Source organism: Ranitomeya imitator, chromosome 6, assembly GCF_032444005.1.
Source record: "Ranitomeya imitator isolate aRanImi1 chromosome 6, aRanImi1.pri, whole genome shotgun sequence".
NCBI lineage: Eukaryota > Metazoa > Chordata > Amphibia > Anura > Dendrobatidae > Ranitomeya > Ranitomeya imitator.
The window spans coordinates 401,547,136-401,564,751 of NC_091287.1; the positions used below are offsets into that span (position 1 = coordinate 401,547,136).

General features: G+C 43.5%; 1 protein-coding gene across 1 annotated transcript in view; it reads right to left on the minus strand.

Annotated features, from left to right (window-relative positions):
* Positions 1-17,616, minus strand: part of LAMA3 (laminin subunit alpha 3) — a 366,270-nt gene that overhangs the window by 227,788 nt on the left and 120,866 nt on the right. The window contains exons 9-10 of the mRNA XM_069731213.1: positions 8,552-8,642; positions 7,166-7,297 (exon numbers count right to left, since the gene is read on the minus strand). Coding sequence (XP_069587314.1) covers positions 7,166-7,297; positions 8,552-8,642 — 223 coding nt within the window. The remainder of the gene's footprint in view (positions 1-7,165; positions 7,298-8,551; positions 8,643-17,616) is intronic.

Sequence of the window (17,616 nt, forward strand, 5' to 3'; positions counted from 1 at the left end):
AAGTCACTAGTGCGGCCACACTTAGAATACTATGAACAATTTTATTCTCTCGTATATAAGAAGGACATAGCTGAACTAGAGCAGGTGCGAAGAAGAGCAACCAAGGTTATTAAGGGAAGAGGTGGACTGCAATACCAAGACAGATTATCAAATTTGGGGTTATTCAGTTTGGAAAACAGAGGCTTTGGGGCGATCCCATTACAATGTAAAAATGAAAGGAGAGTACAGAAATCTTTCTGATGATTTCTTTAGACCTAAAACGGCGACAGTGAAATGGAGCATCCTCTAAGTCCAAAGTAAAGAAGTTTCATCATAATCACAGATGAAGATTATTCACTGTAAGAGCAGTGAGACTATGAAACTCTCTGGCACCTGATGCTGTAACAATTCATAGAATGGTAGAGTTGGATGTGACCTCCTGGGTCATCTGGTCCAACTCCCTGCTCAAAGCAGGATTCACTAAATCATCCCAGACAGATGTCTGTCCAGCCTCTGTTTGAAGACTTCCATGGAAGGAGAACTCACCACCTCTCGTGGTAGCCTGTTCCACTCATAGATCACCCTCACTGTCAAAAAGATTTTTCTAATATCTAATCTGTGTCTCGTCCCATGCAGTTTCATCCCATTGCTTCTAGTCTTTCCTTGTGTCCGGTCACCATTCTGGTCGCTCTTCTCTGAACTTGCTCCAGTTTATTGATGTCTTTTTTTAAAATGTGGTGCCCAAACCTGGACACAATGGAACGCATTGGAACTGGAACAAAAGTTCAAGAAGGGCATGCATGCCTTTACTGAACAATACAATACCACTGGTTATGAGAACTAGATTCTGTGATGGGATGTTGATCCAGAGTAGAGATGGGTGTACACAAACAGTAAAATTTGGAGTTCGTACTCAGCATCAGTGAGCAGCGGTGACCTCATTGAGGATACCGCAGGTCATCAAGGCTGCGTTCCCAGCCTGGCCAATGAACTGCAGTGACCTCCCTCCGGTGAGAGGTGACTTCACCCCAGTTCTCCAGGAGAATTTCACTGTGGTGAACGCGCCTCTGCACCTTGAAAGTTTTTCTCACTGTGCTAGCGGTGATCTCACCGGAGGTCACCGCAGTTCACTGGCCCGGCTGGGAACACAGCCTCAGTGACCTGCGTTAACCTCGATGACATCACCACTAGTCACTGATAATGTGCTCGCAGAAGCTCATGCCCCATTGGTTCTCAGCCTGGAAACTAATAATCCAGACGTGGATTACGGCGTGGGATAGAACGTTGGACAGGTGAGGGATATTATTGTTTTTTATTTTAGTTTTATTACAGGAGACAAGGGATTCAACGGAATGGGCTTTAAGTGAGTATAACAGTGTTTGTTATTTTTAAATAAAAAAGGAAAAGTGTGTTTTGTTTTATTTCTAATAAAAGACTTTATTCTGGCTGTGTCTTTATTTACCATATAACTATTGATGAGCAAGTGTGCACGTTATATGTAGTGATGAGTAGTGATAAGTGAGCACACTCACTCATCACTACTTACAGTATAACTATAGGATTAGTGATGGATAGGTGTCTAAGATGCCTCTCCATTACTAATCCGTGGGCTTGATATCACAAGACAATACAAAGGTGACATCAACCCCACAAATATGAATCCCACTTGACATCTCTACAGGGCAAGTGAGAAGAGCCGGGCAAAGAGACAGAATTGGCGCATCTAATAGATGTGTCTTTTCTGGGCGGCGGCAGGCTGCTATTTATAGGCTGGTGGGGGGCAATATCCATGGCCCCTTATCAGCCTGAGAATACCATCCCCCAGCTGTCTGAAGCAGTGTTTGTGCGCTGTTATGTACATGATAGCATGGCAAACAATGAATGTTTGGGCCCCCCCATTCAAGTGAATGGTATCCGGATTTTGATTCGGGAACTGTTCTGGTTCCCGAACCAAAATTTTTTTTTTCACTGTTTGTTCGAACCCGAACATCCAGGGGTCTGTCCATCTCTAATCCAGAGGACTAGTCTGATTGTTGTATGTGGAGTGGGGAAGGAAGTTGTCCCTTAGTTTGAAGCTATTAGCTTTAAGTGTCTTCCCCATGTGGTTTTTGCCTTCCTTTGGTTCAACATGTTGCGTTTTAGATTGGGCTCTTTTTATCTCTTTTTAGTTTTAAATATAGCTGCTTTGTTTTTTATATTTCCTTGGATTCCACAAAACTTTATTCATACAATCACGTGTGGATTACATGTTTTTTTAGTCAGTTTCCGCTGCAGAAACACACTAAAAATCCATGTGTTTTTCACCTGCTGATTTTCCATATCTAATGCAATGCTTTGCTGAAAATTCAGATATAAAACTCAGCGTACCCGTAAGAGAAATTGACATGTTACAGATTTGAAACACGCAACGCAGGTCAATTTACGCTGAGTTAAAAATAAAGCACAGGGGGCAGGAGATTTCTATAAATCCCATCCACTTTGCTGGAATTGTAAGACGCTGAGTCAAAAATATGCAGCGTCAAAAACATAACAAAATTCAACGTGGGAACTTAACCTAAATGAAGCACCCGGGTGGAGCAACTTAAGTCAACACAATTTCGGAGCACATTCTATTAACCCATTATCTGCCAATGTCCTTTTTTTGGGACACCTAATCTTTAGCTTCTAGCAACTAAGATTTTATAATTTTTATAATTAGGTCCAATTTTTTTGTGTTGGGTTTGTAAAATGAATGTTTTCAAAATAGGAAATCATGTCATTGTCATTTTTAATTGAATTTTGGGATCCCCTTTTCTGAAAAATCCGTAAAATGAAAATTTCTAATTTAGCAAGTAATGGGTTAATGTCGCAGCACTTGACAAGTGTAGTGGTATGAACTCAAAGAAAGGTATTCCTCCAAAGAAAAAAAAAACTTCACAGAAAGCAGACATGCTCAGGTACTTTTCACTTGTGTCATTATTTACTCTCTAAGTGTTTGCCTTCTGTACAGACACAGGACGCTTTGTATTTAATTCACAGATATTTGTGGGAAAAAATCTGTGTTAACAGAACTTTTTCCATTGCTTTCAACCATACTGAAATATTCTACTTCAAAGATTTGTAAGGTTTTGTCATACTGTCTATAACATACAAAGTGCAGCAAAAACCTGCAGAGAGAACTGCTGTGCATCTGTTGTGTACACCCGTAATGCGGCACTCATGTAGCCTGCTAGAAATCCATTTTTAGCTGATTGACATTTCTTGTGGGTTATAGCTTGAAGTGAATTTGTCACCTACTTTTTAGTATATAAGCTTCGGCCACCGCCATCAGGGGCTTATCTACAGCATTCTGTGATGCTGTAGATAAGCCCCCAATGTAACCTGAAAGATAAGAAAAACAAACTAGATTATACTCACCTGGGGGGGGGGCGGTCCGATAGGCATTGCAGTCCGGGTCCGGTGCCTCCTATCTTCATGCAATGACATCCTCTTCCTTGCTTCCTATCGCGGCTCCTGCGCAGGCGTGCTGATCTGCCCTGTTGAGGGCAGCGTAAAGTACTGCAGTGTGCAGGCGCTGGGCTTCTCGGACCTTTCCCGGCGCCTGCGCACTCCAGTACTTTGCTCTGCCGTCATCAGGGCAGATAAAGTGCGCCTGCGCAGGAGCCGCAACGGGAAGCAAGGAAGAGGACAACATTGCATGAATATAGGAGGCGCCGAACCCGGACTGCAACACTAATAGAATACATTTTTGGGGGGGTTTTTTGCGGGATCCTTGACTTGAATTGAGCGAGTGTGGTTTACAATTGGACCAAACTCAAACTTGTCTTTACTTTTTTTAACTACTGTGAAAAGTCCCATGTGCTGTCAGTTAAAAGAATGGACAGCAGACAGGCCTCAATCACTGACATGTGAATGAAGCAAACCTTCTGTAGCTCATATTGAAGTTTCTTTTCACATTCTCTTTCCTTCTGCAGTCATACTGCCCTATTTCTGTATATTGTTTATCAGTCGGCAGCAACAGATAGGTCCAGAAATATTTGGACAGTGACACAAGTTTTGGCATTTAGCAGTTTACCAAAACATATTCAAGATACAGTTATTTAATCAATATGGGCTTAAAGTGCAGATTTTCAGCTTTAATACGAGCATATTCACAGCCTAATTGGAGTAAGGGTTTAGGAATTACAGCTCTTTAATATGTGGCTGCCTCTCTTTAAAGAGACCAAAAGTAATTGGACATATACAGTATCTCAAAAGCTTTTTAATGGGCTGCATGAACTATTCCCTTGTTAATCCATCATCAGTTAAGCAGGTCTGATTCCAGGTGCAGCGTTTGCATTTGGAGGCAGTTGCTACAACATGCAGACAAAGGAGCGCTAACTACAAGAGAAACAGACCATAAATAGGCTGAAAAAAAGATGAAATCCATCAGAGAGATAGCAGAAATGCTAGGAGTGGTCAGAGCTGCCGCCTCGCCTCTACCTTCTGTCTCTTCCCCACTATCCCATAGAATGTAAGTCCGCAAGGACAGGGTCCTCTCCCCTCTGTACCAGTCTGTCACTGTAAATTTGTTTACTGTAAACGATATCTATAACCCTGTATGTAACCCCTTTCTCATGTACAGCACCATGGAATTAATGGTGCTATATAAATAATAATAATAAATAAAATAAACAGTTTGGTACATTCTTCAAAAAGAAAAGAGCGCACTGGTGAGCTTGAGAACTCAAATTCAACTTTCTGCTCAGATTCAGCCACATGCAGCAAGGTTGACTGGATGGCGCTTCACAGTACAGATGGACAATGACCCAAAACATACTACAAAAACAACCTAGGAGTTTTTTAAGGCAAAGAAGTGGAATATTCTGCAATGGCTGAGTCAATCACCAGATCGCAACCCCATTGGGTATCCATTTCACATGCTTCAGACAAAACTTAAAGAGAACCTGTCAGCAGGATTTTGCTCAGTAAACCACAGACACTGTCAGGTTGGCGCCATTACACTATTTAAAATGATACCTGTGTTGATGAAATCCGTCTTCTTGTGGTTGTTTAATCTGTATTTGTAGTTTTCAGTTAATGAGATTCTCCCGCTCTCGGGGAGGGAGGGGGGGGTCTTTATGTGGTGGTCTGCTTACATATTCATCCTTATGGCTTATGACAGGTCACTGATCCTTCAATGACCTGCCCTCTATTTTACATACTGTAAATCTTATTGTTTGAAAATAAAATACATTTATCATGCAGACGCCACTGTCAGCGCCATTTTGATAGAGCAGCCTCTATTGCGTTCTGAATTATGTTACTGAGCAGACGCAGACGCCGGCGCCATTTTCATTAAGATAATTTTTGTTTTCCTCAAGAAATTTCTATGACTAAATTAAATGAAAATAAGGATGTTACAGATCGAATCTTACTACAGTACACGTGCCAATGCCTGCATGATGAATGTAATTTTTTTTGTTCCAAAAAATAAGATATACAGTGAGTAAGTAAGGTTGGTATTATTGTTGTTTATTATTATTATTTTTTTTTTTTACAGGGGACGAGGGCTTCAATGGAATGGGCGTAAGGTGAGCATTACCTATTTTATATTTTAAAAAAGTAATACGGTGTGTATTTTAATTTCAAATAAAGGATTTTATTTTGGCTGTGTGTTTATTTACAATCTGACTATGGGGTTAGCAATGGATAGGTGTTGTCATAGGTTTACTGCGAGAGAGACGAGCCAGAATACCGCTGCGACTGATTTCTCCTACTCCTGCACTGATTAAAAGCACTTCACCTTCATATTAAATGGTGCAAATTCCTTTTAGCAGTGCAGGCGTTGGTCAGGTGAAAGCTCCTGGAAGCTTTCCTGCGTTAAGGCTCAGTTGTTCACTGTTAACCACTCCCATCTCCTATATAATCTGGGTCCTGGCTAGCATTTATTGTCAGAGATAGCATATGCTGAATGGCTGTTTGTTGATGCTTGTTATTGGAGAAGGCGTTTGGTGGATTTATCTGTGACTGTTACTAGGTTTTGAGTGTGTGATAATTCCCTTTCTTCTACTACTTTGGCATTACCCCATCCTCCACTCCCCGATGCATTTCTCTCTTATATGTGTGAGTATATTTGTATGTTTGGTATTTTTCTTTATTCTTGTTCGTCTCACCTTTTAGTCTGGTTGTTGTATTACGGTACACTACTACTCCCCTCTTCCTTGGGTGGATAAATGGTATAGACTGAGGGTGGATTCGGGAACTAAGGCAATGTACATGGCCCCGGCATCTTCACCATCAAAAGTAATCCAGGGAACAGGACGAGATAGGGCGCCCCTAGCGTTAGGGACAGGGAAGGAGCCCCTGGTCCGGGCACACACGACAGAGTCGTGACAGGCGTCTTATAAATGCTTCTCCATTACTAACTTGTGGGCTTGATGTCAGCAGCCATAAAACAGCTAACATAAAGCACACAAATATTATCCCCATTTGCCACCGCCAGAAGACAAGTGCGAAGAGCCGGGCTAAGTGCCAGAATTGGCGTACCTAATAAATTTACCTTTTCTGGGGAGGCTGCGGGCTGCTATTTTTAGGCTGGGGGTCAATATCCATGGCCCCTTAACAGCCTGAAAAAATACCAGCCCCCAGCTGTCTGCTTTAGCTTGGCTGATTGTCAAACATGGGGGGACCTCATGCTGTTTTTTTCCTAATTATTTATTTAAATATATTTCAGTCTTCTCTAGGAGCTTGCACAGTCATACTTCCCTGCTAGTCACTGACAATCACAGCTCAGCAGCATTTGATACTGTTAGATGAGCTTCTGAGCTGTGATTAACAAGAAAGGAGGGATGACAGCATATATGTTCCCAGATATATCTCTGAAGAAATGCTCAACAAGCAGAAATTTCACATACCGAGCTCCAGAAGCAACAAATGTGAACATCTCTGCAATGGAGGAAAGCAGCGCAAAATGGAAAAAAAGTGTCAGAATCAGGGGAGCTCAAGGATTTCTACCTGGCATTTAACAAACTTTTTTGAACAAGTGACACATCTTCTTTAAATATAATGTTATTCAAGCATTTTTTCTACCTTTTCCATCTACATGTAGAATGAAACAAAGCTAAGGTTCTGTGTTTCATCTAATCATTTTGCTGGTGCTATTAAGCAAGAGTAATTAAGAAAACAGTTATACAAATAAAACGGAAGTCAGTTCTTCATTACTTACTCAGACAGACTGGGTACCCATAGTAGCCTTCAGCACACCTCTCGCAGCTATTTCCACTAAAGTTGGGCCTGCAGTAGCACCTTCCCGACCCTTCCTCGCAGCCATTTGCATGTTCAGGGTTACAGCTGCACGCTGGGGAATATTATTAATGAGTTCTTATTATTAGGACAATATTTTTCATTATTATTCTATTAATCAAAAGCATGATAAGTGTCAAATTAACTGGTTTAAAACCACACAATATAATGACCAAGGAGAATGAATTATCACATAAAGCAATAACTATGAAAGGTCTCAGCTCTTTACTCTATAATTTCTAAGATGAGCCATTTGTAAAATCTATGCTTATATTTAACCACACAAATATTTCTCCTGCACCTAATACTGTGTGTTTTGCTTCAACTATACCACTGAAAAATGTATAAAAGAAGATAGTCCCATTTAAATACCATATGCAAAATATATGCTACAATGCACAAGGGTGTAAGGTTCAGTTCACACATTGCGCTAAGAATGCGGTTTTCTTGTTAACGCCATTTAGGTTAATTCTTTTTTTATATTGATAGATCAGGCGATTCTGATTGCAACGATACCAAATATGTGTGTATATGAAAAAATATGATTTTTTTAATTGTTTTATTTTGAATGGGGTGAAAGGAGGGTGATTTGAAATTTTATATATTTTTTAATTTTTAAAATATTTTTACAAACATTTTTTTTTTACTTTTGGCATGCGTCAATGGTCTCCAAGAGAGACTAGAAGCTGCCATAATCTGATTAGATCGCCTATATGTAGCAGAATTGCTCACTACTGGCACTCATAGCAATCCGGCAGTGACAACCATAGAGGACTGCTGGAGACCTAGTTGTCATGCCAACTTATCGGCGACCTGCGTCATGTGACATGGGCGCCAATGGGTGGGACTTCCAGCACGCTTGCCGGAAGTGCGAGTTAAATGCCGCTGTCAGATATTGATAGCGGCATTTAACTAGTTAACAGTAGCGTGTGGGTTGCGATTCCACCGGCGGCTGATAGAGGCACCGGAGCCCACATCAAAGGGAGGGAGTCCGACATCGGCGTACTATTACGCCCGATGTCGGAAAGGGGTTAATACATAAAACTATATGGTGAATTTCATTCTATACGTGTCACACTGACAGCACACGGACACACGGATGTCACATACGTACACATGGATGGGACATGAACCACAGATCTCACCAGTACTGGCTTTTCCAGGACAGGACTCACCAGGATGTGTGAAGGGGGCCTCATGCTAAAATGTCTACTAATATTTAATGTTATAGCAACATCGATTCACAGACAAATGCTAAAGCATTACATAGATGCAGGGATAGGAAAAGAGAAATGTGTAGAAAACTTACGTATGCAGCCATGTGCAGCTTCTTTTGGGACCCCATAATGTCTAAAATATCCTGCTGCGCACTTCTCACAATTTATACCGGCTGTGTTATGCTGCAAGTGTGGAAAAAAACACACAGAAAAAAAGACATCAAGATATTGTTTAGGAAATTAGATTATTATCAGAGACTTAGCATAAGTAATAAAGGGAAAATGCAAAGATATTTCTCTAAATTATGTTCTCTACATGTTACAGGGTGTTTAAAATTCAATGATAATGTCCAGTGGTCAATGTTCAAACTTCCATCATTATAACACAATTTATGTAAATACTGAAAATAAATGTATTTCTAGGACAAAATTACTGCTATAGTGCTACCAATAACTCCCTTATCTCAGATAAAATGTTACAGTATATATCTACAAAAGGAAATATTACAATAAATCCCGCTAATAAAGTGACACGAAAAAAAAAACAATTTTTAAAGATTAGCTTTCATTTCATTAAGTGATTCATTATACCAGGCAATAATGAAGGGAAAAAGTGGATGACAATCAGTGTCAGACGGTGGAACATTGGGTCCACCAGAGGACTTGATTCTGAGGGTCCTCCTTTCATCTATATAAAACCAGTGCATTATCACTAAAGGGTTTTTTTGGACCTGGATTAGTTTTTTCAGGCACTGTATCAAGTGGTATAGCCGTAAGATACACATTGTTAGGATTCTGCTCTGCTTGATGATTCGATTGGTTATCATGTGATTGCTCAGATAACGTTGAAATCCAGATTGTGGTGCCGGGTTCTTAGCCCCCCACCCCAAGCGCCCTATAGCATCTGCAATGTCTGCACTGTAAACTCCACTGAAGGAGAAGTGAGGGCCTACCGTAGGATTTTCTGGTTCTCCAGTTGGCCAGTCCAACCCTGACGACAACGATTAAGTTTCCAGGGTGCGTGACTGGTGTCCAAAATAATTAGAAGAATAGCTTGGGAGTATTGATGACATTGTGTCAGCACTTCTGCCCCATGAATTTAACTGAGACACAATTATAAGGACTTTAATTTTAGGACTTGAATGAATAACGCTCATGTCTATTGTTTTCAGCCCAGATGCAAACCAGTTGTTCATGTCATCGTTATGGATCCTTAGTTGTTCCCGCACAGCCCCTCCTATATGTCAGCTTCTAGAGATTGCCCATTGCTGGCTGTACTATGATCTGGATCAATTATTTCTGCCTACCGAACATTAGTAAATCTATATTGCATAGTAATAACAGACACTGTAGTGCTGGATCTCATGAAAACAAGCTAGATCATGCCATTACGTTCTAAGAATCCTGTCCATCATCACAAATAATACAGTAAATACAGCCGTGATATAGCCCCTCTACAGTTCTTCAGAGGGATGAGCTTTCTCATCTCCTGACTCACTCAATAGACAAGAAGCTACATGCCATGCTCTGCCCCATTACTTATATAGAATTTATGGATGGGGTAATCAGGCCAGTATAATATCTATACTTTACACCTTATCTTATTTGGGAGTTAGGCTACATTCTTATATCTGTTTTTATCATTCATTAAATATTTTTCAAACTGACAGCCCTTTAACTCAAAGAGTTTAATGGAACCATTCACACATCTGTTTTTTTTAATGGATCCTTGTTTGTTGCGTCAAACTCAGTGCAAGTCCTATTCTCATCAGGTTTTAGGATGAGATTCAAGCAAATGGGGAAGCATCCAAACTAGATGAAAAATAGACATCTATTTTACATCAGTTTTGAATTTAGTTTCAGCAATTTTTAATGGGTCTGCCGTTAAATGTAAGTGGAATAAAATTCAGTTAACCTCCATCAGTATTTGGATGAAACAAATGGATGAAAAACAGTTGCAATTGGGAGGCAAAACTGATGACACATGGCAGAAAAATGCTCATTTTTTGATGGATGTAAATACAGAAAAGGAGGAAGGATGGATGAATATAGCCTTATAGGGGATTTCATTCTGATTGCTGGGGTTTGAATGCTGTTGCCCAAGATCCTGGGCTCTGAGGAGCCCTGGTTGAATGTAGCAGAATTCGATAGTGCGCAATGACGTTCCGGTCATTCTAATAGGAGTGCCAAAGATCAGCCAAGCGATGTGCTCAGCAATCTCCAGCACTTCTGGTAAGAATGAATGGAACCACAATGAGCATGATCGTTTTCTGCTACATTCGGCTCGAGTTCTTTAGAGCCCTGGTTTTCAGGATCAGTTGAGGCCATAGTGGTCTGACCTTCAGCAATCGGAAACGTATCCCCTTTCCCAAGGATAGGAGATAACTTTTAAACATGAAATCACCCCTTTTAGAGGTATCAGACACATACTGACTCCACTCCAACTAACTCTGTAGGGCCCCCTTCACACGTCCTGGTGATCCTGTACTGTGTAAAAACCAATACTAGAGATATCAGTGGCCTGTGTCTATGTGAGATCTGTGTAAGTGACATCAGTGTGACTTTCGTGTAACATCTGTGTGTCCAAATGATGTTTATATCCGTGTGCTATGAGTGTGACACAACTATTACCACACTTGCGCAAGGTCAAGTAGGAAAAGCGGAGGCTGAGCTCCAGATTTGGTGCATCTAATGGATGTGCCATTTCTGGGGGCAGCTGAGGGCTGATGTTCTCAGTCTGGGAGGGGACCAATATCCATGGCCCCTTCCTAGGCTATGAATATCAGTCTGCAGCTGTTTGTTTAGCCTTTCCTGGTTAGCAAATATAGGGGGGACCCCACATCAATTTTTGTTAGCTCTGGTCCCATCTGGCAGGTGCTGAATACAAGTCTCATCAGTGCGCCTGGTCTCGTTGATTGTAGGGAGACCAGGTGACAATGATAAGTTTAATTCAGCACCTGGAACCTTGAAACAGCGATAACTGTATTGCTTTTATCAAATCCCAGAGCATGCCGCCGGAGCATTTCATTCCGGTATGTTTCACACTGATGACACATGGATATCATCCTTGTGTCATCAGTGTGCACGTGTGCAGCAAATATTTTGTCTGTGGTAGTGAAAAAAGGGACATGTCTGCAGGTTTTTCACACAGACACACAGATTGTGGCCCGATTCTAACGCATCGGGTATTCTAGAATATGCATGTCCCCGTAGTGTATGGACAATGATGATTCCAAAATTCGCGGCAGACTGTGCCTGTCGCTGATCGGTCGAGGCAACCTTTATGACATCATCGTCGCCATGGCAACCATTATGACATCTACGTTGATACTGTGCCCGTTGCTGATTGGTCGAGGCCTGGCGGCCTCGATTAATCAGAGACGCGGGATTTCTATATCGATACTGTGCCCGTCACTGATTGGTCGAGGCCTGGCGGCCTCGACCAATCAGAGACGTGGGATTTCCTGGACAGACAGACAGACAGACAGACAGAAAGACAGACAGAGAGACAGACGGAAAAACCCTTAGACAATTATATATATAGATAAGTAAAACATCACAGATGTCTGCATGAGGCTTTAAAGAGTATCTGTCACCATGAAAATGCAGTCCAATCTGAAGGCACCATGTTATGGAGCAGGGGAGCTGAGCAAATTGATATATAGTTTTGTGAGAAAAGATTCAGTATAACCTGTATTTTCATCATTTAATCCTCTGTTCTGTGATTCTCGGTCCAGTGGGCAGTGCCATCAGTGACTGACAGCTTTGCAGTATGCAGACTTATATAAAGAAGACTGTCAATCACTGATAGGACTGACTACTGGACCTAAAATCATAGAAAGAGCAGAGGAATAAATTATGAAAATACAGGTTATACTGAACAAAACTACCGTATATATTAATTTGGTCAGATTACCCTTCTCTATAACATAATGCCTGTAGATTGGACTGCATTTTCATGGTGTCAGGTTCCCTTTAAAGTGTATATCCACCTAAAATTAAACTTAGTTTCTAAAAAGAATTACCATATTTTCCGGATTATAAGATGCTCCGGATTATAAAACGCACCCCAAATTTTGAGGAGAAAGCTAGGAGATCTTGGTGCCGAAATCTCCATCTGAGCATACGCCGCCCCCAGCGGCCATTTTCCCGGAGTCCACCGCATAGGAAACCATGTAACTGCGAGGGCTCTGACCTTTCACAAAATGGTGCAGAGCCCCCCGCAGCAACGGAGACACCCGCAGCAGCATCGGACACCCCCGCGGCACTGCCGGGCATCCGCAGCATTGCCGGACACCCCCCACATCACAACCTGTGGCCGGCAGAAATGGTACCGGTAAGGTATATCCGCATTATAAGACGCACCCCCATTTTCTCCCAAAATGTGGGGGGGGAAAAGTGTGTTTTATAATCCAAAAAATACGGAAAATGTTCTCAGCTGTAGCCAACAGATATCTTCACAACTTCAAATCTGCTGATACTAATTGCTTTCAGAAAGTATATGCAGGTTTTTTACATACCAGCGCAAATTTTGATTTTGTCTTACAAATACTAAAGGTACCTTCACACTAAACAACTTAACAACGATATCGCTAGCGATCCGTGACGTTGCAGCATCCTGGATGGTGATATCGTTGTGTTTGACACGCAGTAGAAATCTGGATCCTGCTGTGACATCGTTGGTCGGAGCAGAAAGGCCAGAACTTTATTTTGTCGCTGGATCTCCCACAGACATCGCTGAATCGGCGTGTGTGACGCCAATTCAGCGATGTCTTCACTGGTAACCAGGGTAAACATCGGGTTACTAAGCGCAGGGCCGCGCTTAGTAACCCGATGTTTACCCTGGTTACCAGTGTAAATGTAAAAAAAACAAACACTACATACTTACATTCCGGTGTCTGTCGCGTCCCTCGGCGTTCTGCTTCCCTGCACTGTCAGCGCCGGCCAGCCGTAAAGCAGATTACAGCGGTGACGTCACCGCTGTGCTTTACGGCCAGCCGGCGCTCACAGTCAGTGCAGGAAAGCACAGTGCCGGGGGACAGTGTTGTGAATTCTGTTGTCGGGCTCCCTCCTGTGGTCATGAATGGTACTTCGGCTGGTTCTGTCCATGGACTTCCTCTGGTGGGTGTTTCTGAGTTTCCTTCCACAGGTGACGAGGTTAATTCGTTAGCTGGCTGCTCTATTTAACTCCACTTAGATCTTTGCTCCATGCCACCTGTCAATGTTCCAGTATTGGTCTAGTTCTCTCCTGGATCGTTCTTGTGACCTGTCTTCCCAGCAGAAGCTAAGTTCCTGCTTGTATTTCTTTGGTTTGCTATTTTTCTGTCCAGCTTGCTATTTTTATTGTTGTCTTGCTTGCTGGAAGCTCTGGGACGCAGAGGGAGCGCCTCTGCACCGTGAGTCGGTGCGGAGGGTCTTTTTGCGCCCTCTGCGTGGTCTTTTTGTAGGTTTTTGTGCTGACCGCAAAGCAACCTTTCCTATCCTCGGTCTGTTCAGTAAGTCGGGCCTCACTTTGCTAAATCTATTTCATCTCTGTGTTTGTATTTTCATCTTTACTCACAGTCATTATATGTGGGGGGCTGCCTTTTCCTTTGGGGAATTTCTCTGAGGCAAGGTAGGCTTTATTTTTCTATCTTCAGGGCTAGCTAGTTCCTTAGGCTGTGCCGAGTTGCATAGGGAGCGTTAGGAGCAATCCACGGCTATTTCTAGTGTGTTTGATAGGATTAGGGATTGCGGTCAGCAGAGTTCCCACGTCCCAGAGCTCGTCCTTTATTATCAGTAACTATCAGGTCATTCCGTGTGCTCTTAACCACCAGGTCCATTATTGTCCTGACCACCAGGTCATAACAGTACAGGTGGCCCAAAGTACTAATGCATCTCAATAGAGGGATAAGAGAAGTTCTGAGACCATTTTTTTTTCTTTGCAGTGTGTTTTGGCTCTCTTTTCCCCTTTACCTCTGGGTGGTTCAGGACACAGGTGTAAACATGGACATTCAAGGTCTGTCCTCTTGGATGGATAATCTCACAACAAGGGTAAAAAAACATTCAAGATTTTGTGGTTCAGAATCCGATGTCAGAGCCTAGGATTCCAATTCCTGATTTGTTTTTTGGTGATAGATCTAAGTTCTTGAATTTCAAAAATAATTGTAAATTGTTTCTTGCCTTGAAACCTCGCTCCTCAGGTGACCCTGTTCAACAAGTAAAGATCATTATTTCTTTGTTACGTGGTGACCCTCAAGACTGGGCATTTTCCCTTGCGCCAGGAGATCCGGCATTGCGTGATGTTGATGCGTTTTTCCTGGCGCTTGGATTGCTTTATGACGAACCTAATTCAGTGGATCAGGCAGAGAAAATCTTGCTGGCTCTGTGTCAGGATCAGGATGAAGCGGAGATATATTGTCAGAAGTTTAGAAAGTGGTCTGTGCTCACTCAGTGGAATGAATGTGCCCTGGCACCAATCTTCAGAAAGGGTCTCTCTGAAGCCCTTAAGGATGTCATGGTGGGATTTCCCATGCCTGCTGGTCTGAATGAGTCTATGTCTTTGGCCATTCAGATCGATCGACGCTTGCGTGAGCGTAAAGCTGTGCACCATTTGGCGGTACTATCTGAGCATGGGTCTGAGCCTATGCAATGTGATAGGACTTTGACCAGAGCTGAACGGCAAGAACACAGACGTCGGAATGGGCTATGTTTTTACTGTGGTGATTCCACTCATGCTATCTCCGATTGTCCTAAGCGCACTAAGCGGTTCGCTAGGTCTGCCACCATTGGTACGGTACAGTCTAAATTTCTATTGTCCGTTACTCTGATTTGCTCTTTGTCATCCTATTCTGTTATGGCATTTGTGGATTCAGGCGCTGCCCTGAATTTGATGGACTTGGAGTATGCTAGGCGCTGTGGTTTTTTCTTGGAGCCCTTGCAGTATCCTATTCCATTGAGAGGAATTGATGCTACGCCTTTGGCCAAGAATAAGCCTCAGTACTGGACCCAATTGACCATGTGCATGGCTCCTGCACATCAGGAGGATATCCGCTTTCTGGTGTTGCATAATCTGCATGATGTGGTCGTTTTGGGGTTGCCATGGCTACAGGTTCATAATCCAGTATTGGACTGGAAATCTATGTCTGTGTCCAGCTGGGGTTGCCAGGGGGTACATGGTGATGTTCCATTTTTGTCTATTTCGTCTTCCACTCCTTCTGAAGTTCCAGAGTTTTTGTCGGATTATCGGGATGTATTTGATGAGCCCAAAGCCAGTGCCCTACCTCCACATAGGGATTGCGATTGTGCAATTAATTTGATTCCTGGTAGTAAGTTTCCTAAGGGCCGATTGTTCAATTTATCTGTGCCAGAACACGCCGCTATGCGGAGTTATATAAAGGAATCCTTGGAGAAAGGCCATATTCGCCCGTCGTCATCACCGTTAGGAGCAGGGTTCTTTTTTGTGGCCAAGAAGGATGGTTCTTTGAGACCTTGTATTGATTACCGCCTTCTTAATAAAATTACAGTCAAATTTCAGTATCCTTTGCCGTTGCTGTCTGATTTGTTTGCTCGTATTAAAGGGGCTAGTTGGTTCACCAAGATAGATCTTCGAGGGGCGTATAATCTTGTGCGTATTAAACAAGGCGATGAATGGGGCGTGGCCTAGCGAGCGATGTGAGCGGACGTGCGACGGATCTCTCTCCCCGCACCGCTCCTAAATCCTCACCCTTGAAGGCGCCGCCGAGCGCCGAAAACCGGGCGGAGTTGCTCTGCAGGACCCCTGGACACGGAGGAGAGTGCCGGAGGCAGTGAGAGGAGAAGAGCGGCGATGCCGCGCAGAAGACAGTCGGCGCCCGCGGCTGGCGCGAAAATCCAAGATGGCGCCGTGGCAGAGGAGGAGGCGGCCAGAGCCGGCACCGCATACCGCCGGAGGCTTGAGGTAATCGCCCGGCTGGAGCGGTTTGCTCGGACGGAGGAGGGGGGTGCCCTGCTGCTGGGCCCTGAGGGGCCAGATGAGGAGGAAGTCCCGCAGAGGCAGAAGTGAGGAGGGGAAGACACCCTCAGTGTGGTGGAGGAGCAGCTTTCTCCAGGGAAGATGCAGGAGATGCACGAGACAACTAACATGTCACCTGCCGCCAGTCCAGTGCAGGCTAAGGAATCTGAGGGTGCGCAGCAATCAAACGTGGGGGAACCTACACTGCAGGACATTTTCTCAGTCGTTATACACTGCAAATCTGCCCTGGCTGCGCTGAACCTAAGGGTAGACGATTTAACAGTTGAAATGAAGTCCCTTAATTCTGCTATGCGTAAAGTGGAGAAAAGAGTGGAGGTGGTGGAGGAGCGCGTGGGCAGCGTGGAAGATCAGACATATGAACTGTTGAAAAGAGAAAAGAGATACATCCAGCGCATTGCAGAACTGGAATTTAAAACAGATGACCTGGAAAACCGTTCCCGTAGGAACAATCTAAGAATAATTGGGGTGCCGGAGAAGGTGGAGGGGAATAATCCTACGGAATACATTGAGGCATGGCTCAAAAACTCGGTGGGAGGAGCAGACCTTACCAACCACTTCTCCGTGGAAAGGGCCCATAGAGTCCCCACTCGGCCCCTGCCGCCTGGATCCCCCCCTCGAGCTCTGCTGGCAAAAATTTTGGACTATTGGGATCGGGAAACCCTACTAAGGAAGGCCAGGATCAGTGATGGACTGAGCATAGACGGAAATCGGATCTCCATCTATCCGGACTATTCGGCTTCGGTGCAGAAACTGAGAATGAGGTTCGGTGAGGTCAAGAGGCGGCTCCGAGACCTAGACCTAAAATATTCGATGTTATACCCGGCTAAGCTCAGGGTGGTGGCGCTGGACCATGTTCATTTTTTTCAGAACCCGGAGGAGGCAATGCACTGGCTAGATACCAATACTAAGAAAATTGGCGTGGATCGGAGCCGATGAGACTGACGCTGAGACTTCGCCACTCACTTGATTATACCCCCTGATGGTGATTTATGAACTTGTTTTGTTTCTTTAGACAGAATGCACTTAAAGGTTTGAAACAGTGTGCTCGGCGGCGCAAAGAATATTTCATGTTGTTGGCGGTGGGAGGGGGAGAGATGGACTGCAAGGGGCTCAGTTCTAGGTTGTATCAAGAGCTCTCAGTTCTCATACAGAGAAAGAAAGTTT